Source organism: Triticum dicoccoides, chromosome 5B (genome assembly GCF_002162155.2).
Source record: "Triticum dicoccoides isolate Atlit2015 ecotype Zavitan chromosome 5B, WEW_v2.0, whole genome shotgun sequence".
In the NCBI taxonomy this organism is placed as follows: domain Eukaryota; kingdom Viridiplantae; phylum Streptophyta; class Magnoliopsida; order Poales; family Poaceae; genus Triticum; species Triticum dicoccoides.
Genome location: NC_041389.1, coordinates 286,722,301 through 286,729,090, shown reverse-complemented (window position 1 = coordinate 286,729,090; position 6,790 = coordinate 286,722,301). Strand labels below are relative to the sequence as shown.

Genomic DNA, 6,790 nt, shown 5'->3' with positions numbered 1-6,790 from the left:
CAGGGTTATGTACTTTCACTTTGTATATGAGCTGATATATATGACGCTGTTGACGCCTTCCTATGTTAAAAAAAAAGAATAAAGCATGACAAGTAAAAGAGTGATAAAACAAAATCAAATATCCTAAATTCTGAACAACCGTTTTTTTTTTCATACATCATAAAAATCTTGCTATACATATCATGGAGTTATTGTGTAGTGGTCTAAAACTAATCCAAGCCCTAAATCCAATTCACAAATTTCCCGCAATTTCTCCGGAACCATAACCCTAGAATCAAAATCGACAGGGAGGAGAGGAGAAGAACTTACAAGGCGATGCCGGAGGTGGAGGCCCAACGGTGGCCCCGTGTCGGAGTGGCCTTGACTGCCTTGGCAAAAGCAAAAGTCGTGACGAGTGTTTTTTAATTTTTTTAATGAAGAATAATGATACCTGCAAACCTTAGCTTGAGACTGACTCTGTGTACGTGATAGGTCTTTTTGTTGGCGTACGACTATTCAGCACCCGAACTCATATGGGCCTTAGTATGAACACTAAATTTGTTTTAAATAGCAAAAAAGTTCAAAAAACAGAATTTTTTTAGGTGCAAGATGATCATGTGTGTGATGCCTGGTGCAAAATTTAGTGAAGTTTGGACATTCAAAGAGCACGTGGCAAAAGAAAAACATGCATGTGAGAAACTTTTGAAAATATCACTGTTTACATTTAATTTTGTCTTTTTTGCCATGAGCTCTTCGATGTCCAAACACCCTAAAATTTTGCACAAATATCACACATTTGAGCATATTAAAATCAGTTTTTTAATTTTTTTTTCTGTTATTTATTTCAGTTTACTGTTCATCAGGTAGATGAGCCTGGGCACGGAATTAAATTATCGTTTTCTTTCTTTTTTTTTCTTTTAAGGGGCAGTACGTGTCAGTAGCTAGCTTAGTCAGCTTGCCACGCTACCTAACTATCGTCAGCGAGGTCGAGGTGTAGGTAGAACGGAAGGCGGCGAGCTATATCAATCTCGTCTCGCTTCTTTGGTGGAGCTAGCTAGAAGCATGCATAAGCTACCAGAACTGCCTGGCCATCATCGCCCCAACAAGATGAAGCGAAAATACGTGCATATGTACAGAAAAGATGACGAGCTGCTAGCTAAGTTGCACCGCTCCATATGCATGCCCGTACGTATGTCGCCGCATGTCCGCAGCTCTACGGATAAACGTGCGTGCGTCGTTGCATACGAGTACAGTACACGTATCGTTCGAACGAGTGGACGCGTGGCGCGGCACATTTAATCCGTGTGGCAACATGGTAGGTAGCTAAGATATATTAGCGGTCACCGGCCTATACGTCTGGATTATCATCTTGTACGTACACGATCGTAGTGACCATAGCTAGCGACGGATGCAGTGGATGTCTAACTTTCAGGCATCCATGTCCATTCTTTGGTGATATTATGATCCTTCGATCTTTTTATATGAAAGCTCATATCAAGTTTGGTCTATCTTGATCTTCTTTATACGAACTCTTCTCAAATCAAGTTTGATCTATCTTGACATCTCTTAACATCTCTTAACATTATAACATGCCCTCTCTTCACATTCAAAGAGATGGAGTTTGATGGGTTAAAAAATTACTCCATCCGTTCAATGAATAAGGCGCATACACTTCTTAAAATCTAACTTTGATCATAAATTAGATGAATAATATGTTTTTGACTTCAAAATTATATTACTAGAAACTTCCTTCAATGCAATTTCAAGTGTATATATTTTTTATTGCATATAATCCACATTTGAATGGTCTAATTTATGGTCAATGTTGAATTTTGAAATACGTGCACGCCTTATTCATTGGAATGAAAGGAGTATACTTATGACAAACAAGGCTGAGTGATTATAAATCTCTTATAAAATGTCTTTTTTCTTTCCTTCGAAGTTAAGAATTTGTTGCATCAAATCGAGCAAAGGATCTCAACAATCACCAGATCAAACATAATTAGTGTCTTTCATTTTCTTCCACCATGATTAAGTAATCCTTGAGTATTTAACACCTCAAACAAAAAAAAATACTTGACTATATATCTACTAGCGAGACTAGAACATGGGTCATATAATTTGAGTAATTGTTTACTTCCTATAGTTTGCTACTGTTTTTTGGCCGTGATTAACACATACCTTTATTACATATTCCCTCCGCCCCAAAATAAGTGTCGCTGATTTTGGAGTATTAGATAGTACATTCGTCAAAGCTTGGGTTTTACAACTAAAATAGTTAAATGCAACAACTGCTTTCTAAAGCAAGGACCTTATAGATCACTAGCTAACTACTCAGCCATAGACGGTTTGTGCTGAGAAATGTATTTTGTCACTATGGTACATTTTTGGTACTATTTGAATGCTAATGAAATCATATGGACATCCTACAATCCCAAGATAACACACACAAAATAAATACATAGAGATTGGCACCATCTATGAGAATAAGTGAAAAAGTTGGTGAATTAGATGGTAATCATGATAAACTAGAAGTATACATAGCCATAATAAGTTGGTAGTGCCCTTCATGTAATCGAATGACTTCTTGGTTTTGAAATAGGACCGTACCTGTCCTAAATAATATCTTATAAATTAACTCCGACAATCTGGAGGAACGTAACCATTGAGGAGATATTCAGATATGGAACCGGAGTAACTTTCTATTCATTTGAAGGGGTATTCAAATGCACAAATTCAGTACAGGTTGTCTAATCAGCTACATGAGCAATATTGATTGAGTTATCTTTACCCATGACTTATGCATCTTGGCATATACTCTCTAGATATCACATGTTTACATACCCAAATTCTTTATTTTGCATTGCAGTTACCAAATGAGGACAAAATGTCTTGAATGTTAATAAAATCATTAGGTCTTGGCATTAGATGATTTATTTTATAAAGCATAAAGTTTCCAACGATTTGTAAAAAGAACGTGTGATTTCAAATATTGGGCATTGAGTCGAATTTGAAAAACTTGATAACCACTATTTAAAACATATATGTGTAAGATTATCCCAAGGTGTGTTTATGTAACATGTATTTCCCTCAGTATTTTCCGATGACCAAATCAAAATCATTTCACAGGCTAAAGGGAGTAACCTTTCTTTTGAAGTAAGATTGAAAGATCCCCCGGCTTCTACGTCAGTTGAGGCACAAAATCATCGTACCATTGCACAATAATCAACATTAAGAGTTTAAGAATAAAAATGACATAAAGACTGTAAGCCAAAAGTATGTGAACATTGAGATCACACCATATTACAGAAGACACTTATGCTCCAGCTATCTTATTACAGGAATGCCACCGAAAATGGTTGGCCATAGCCCCATCGACCAACTCCTGTTAATTGCACCCAAATAACATCGACTCCCACACCTCCACACACCGAAGAGAGGACCATGTATGGAGCCAGCTAATGGCTCAGTAGATGACAAGCAAAATTGTTGGAATTTTCATCCTATTAAAAACATAATCATTCCTACAATTCCATGGCACATACACCTATGTGCATATGTGCCTTTAGTCTAGGATGAATAACATTCAACCAATTAACAAACATATTGGTTCTAGAAGCCACATAAATGGTTCGCCAGAGGATCATTGAAGGGGGCAATAAAGGAATAAGTGTTGAACCATTTTGTGGTGATCACAAAAAGAAAACTGATTTCTACCTATACATTCCAGCTGCTCGAAGTCCTCTTTCATTAAGACGTCTCTTCTTTGTATGTACCACACGAAAATCATGACTTTTTATGGTACTATAAGTTTCCACGTATTTAGAGCAAAAAGCTAGGGCTTCAGTTAACGAGCTTCACACACATAAACTTGACAGTAAAGATCCAGGGGAAGTCCGTTTCCAACAAAAGACATACCGTGTTTTGATAGGTAGACCCCATCGACGTACTGTCCCAATGGAGCCACGATGTCCATTTTATCCCTAGTTAGGGCCCGTGGAAGCTCCGCATCTCACAACACAAAGGGGTGTATCCCCCAACCAGATGCCTTTCCAAAATCTCGTACTTTATCCAATCCCAACGACGAATGACCCCCTACTAACAAAAAGATCCTCTTTCACTCTAATCAAACCTTTCCAACTGGCGAGTCCGTAGGCTTGTCTAGAGAAAGAGTTTTAGACCGGAGGTATTTGTTAGGAAGTACTTCTTGCCATACTAGTTTCAATAAAGTAGCTTGAAAAGACATTTGTTAAGCAACCATGTGTTTTTAATATGAAGATCCTCAATACCGAGAGCCTTTGGTCCCATGGATGACACAAAACTTCCCACTTGTTTTTTTTTTGTGTGTGTGTGGGTAAACTTCCCACTTGGTTAACCTATACTTCCGCTTATGTTCATCACTTTGCCAGAAAAAATTGCATATGTGAAGGAAGTGCCAATATTTAATACCGTCTGGTTTTATAAATTCATTTCCCAAAATTATTGGAGTTGAAGATTCACTTGAAAAAATAATTTGACATATTAAAGATGTTGCCCTTGCGCGGGGTATCTGCAAATTGAGGATCCAAGGGACGATTGCATCCAGTTCTAAACACACCATTATGATTTCAGTGATAATGCATGCTTCCAAAGCCCAGCTGCAAGCTTGGGCCATCCTTCGGAAGGGAAAAAGAAAAAGGGGTCCTGCTGCACCAGCGACTAAACCATCCACGCATCTCTCGCTCGAACCCCTATTTAAGCCCCTCCATTCTTCCCTACATTCTCCACACAACCACGAGTTGCTCATCTCTCCACCCAATCATCACTAGCTAATACGGTGCACTGTTAGCTACAGACCAAGAAGTGATCATGGCCCGCGCTCAGGTAATGCTCATGGCCGTCGCCTTGGTGCTCATGCTCGCGGCGGTCCCGCGCGCTGCCGTGGCCATCGACTGCGGCCACGTTGACAGCTTGGTGAGACCCTGCCTGAGCTACGTTCAGGGCGGCCCCGGCCCGTCTGGGCAGTGCTGCGACGGCGTCAAGAACCTCCATAACCAGGCGCGATCCCAGAGCGATCGCCAAAGCGCTTGCAACTGCCTCAAGGGGATCGCTCGTGGCATCCACAATCTCAACGAGGACAACGCCCGCAGCATCCCCCCCAAGTGCGGTGTCAACCTCCCATACACCATCAGTCTCAACATCGACTGCAGCAGGTGATTAATTCACATGCAAGCATATATATATGAACACTCATCCACGTAAAATTTATTGATATTAACATTAATCAAATCTTTGCACTGCAGGGTGTAATGGGCGACGATCCGTCAAGCTGGTGCTCAGCTCATCCATCCACGTGGAGTTGAAGCGCGCAGCCTCTATCCCTATGTAGTATGGTCACTAGTTATGCGAGTTTATACTGAATATGAATAAGAACTCTCTCCAGCTGGCTTGCTGGTACTCCTCTGGAGGAGATCAGTATCTGTGTACCTGAGAGTTGAGAGTTTGTACCATGGGCACTCCCAGTGTTTATGGACTTTAATAAATACAACTCGTTCTGTTCAGCGTGTGACTTATCTTTGTTTCCTCACGTTCGCCTGTCATATACTCCTTCCATCCGGTATTAGTTGGCGTTCAAACGGATATATCTAGACATACTTTAATGATAGGCATATCCTTTTAAGCGTGAGCTTTTTTAGGGTACCCGGTATTCCCGGGAGTAGTGTGGGAGTACCGATCAAATCCATCCGTTGGTTTGCAGTGTTGTTTTCCAATCTTTAATCTAGGTTCCCAAATCCAGCAGCCTAATCAAGCGCATGCAGCTAGCCGCGCAGCCGCCGCCGGAGGCACTTTCTTCGCCGTGCGACCAGTGACCCATCAATCATGTGTTTCTTCAAAAAACAGAAAGTTGATCACTATAGGATGTATGGTAATTTGAGGCGAATAAAACATGTTGTAGTGTGGAGTTTCCATCAACGATAGATACCGTCTGGATTGGATAAGTGTCACCGTCAGAAAGATTTAATTTAGGGCTGAATTATAGATCATCAGAAGAGGCATGTCGCTCGGAAGATTCTGATGGGAAAGAATTTCTTAAAACGAATTCAGACGAGAAAGATGATGATCTGCATAGGAGTTTCTTGTATAATCTACGGCTCCATCGGCCCCGTCCATGGCTCACCGCCTACGGGCATGCAGGTTGTGGCTTCAGCACTCGGAGCATGTGGCTGCCCACCCATTCCGCCGGCCGAATAGCCGCGCATTGCCGCCACAGAAATTACGCATGAACTTAGATATATTGTCAAATTAATATTTAACCCTCATGTCATGGTACTTTCTTGTTTTTAGTGGTGGTACTCTCTAACATTGGAAGTGGAGTATGAGTCAATATCAATCATTGGATTAGGAAGAATGAACGGTCCATTTTAGTTTGAGGATAATGTAAAAGCGTTTTTGAAACGTCAACTAATTTCGGATAGACGAACTAATAAATTACTTATGTGCTCTAGGATCGTAGTATCATATATATACCTTTATGAATTAGTTAACTGGAGACCATATGTTTCTTTAATCTGGATCGAAATTAGGGATTCAAGCTTGCTATAAACACTAGTAGAAAACCACCCATTAGTCCCGGTTCGTAAGGGTCTTTAGTCCCGGTTCATGAACCGGGATTAATGGGCCGTTACTAATACATCCCCCCTTTAGTCCCGATTCTAACACGAACCGGGACAGATGGTCCTCCACGTGGCCGGTGCGCCGAGCCCAGGCAGGGGGGCCTTTGGTCCCGGTTGGTGGCACCAACCGGGACCAAAAGGCATCCACACGTCAGCAT

The 6,790-nt window shown here is 41.0% G+C and overlaps 1 protein-coding gene across 1 annotated transcript; it reads left to right on the top strand.

The window, feature by feature from the left end:
* The first annotated feature begins 4,768 nt into the window (after positions 1–4,768).
* On the top strand, positions 4,769–5,436 carry LOC119305415 (non-specific lipid-transfer protein). The gene is made up of 2 exons (XM_037581932.1): positions 4,769–5,171; positions 5,262–5,436. The coding sequence occupies exons 1-2, from the start codon at positions 4,828–4,830 to the stop codon at positions 5,266–5,268; spliced, it is 351 nt and encodes a 116-aa protein (XP_037437829.1). The 5' UTR covers positions 4,769–4,827; the 3' UTR covers positions 5,269–5,436.
* The last annotated feature ends 1,354 nt before the right edge of the window (positions 5,437–6,790 follow it).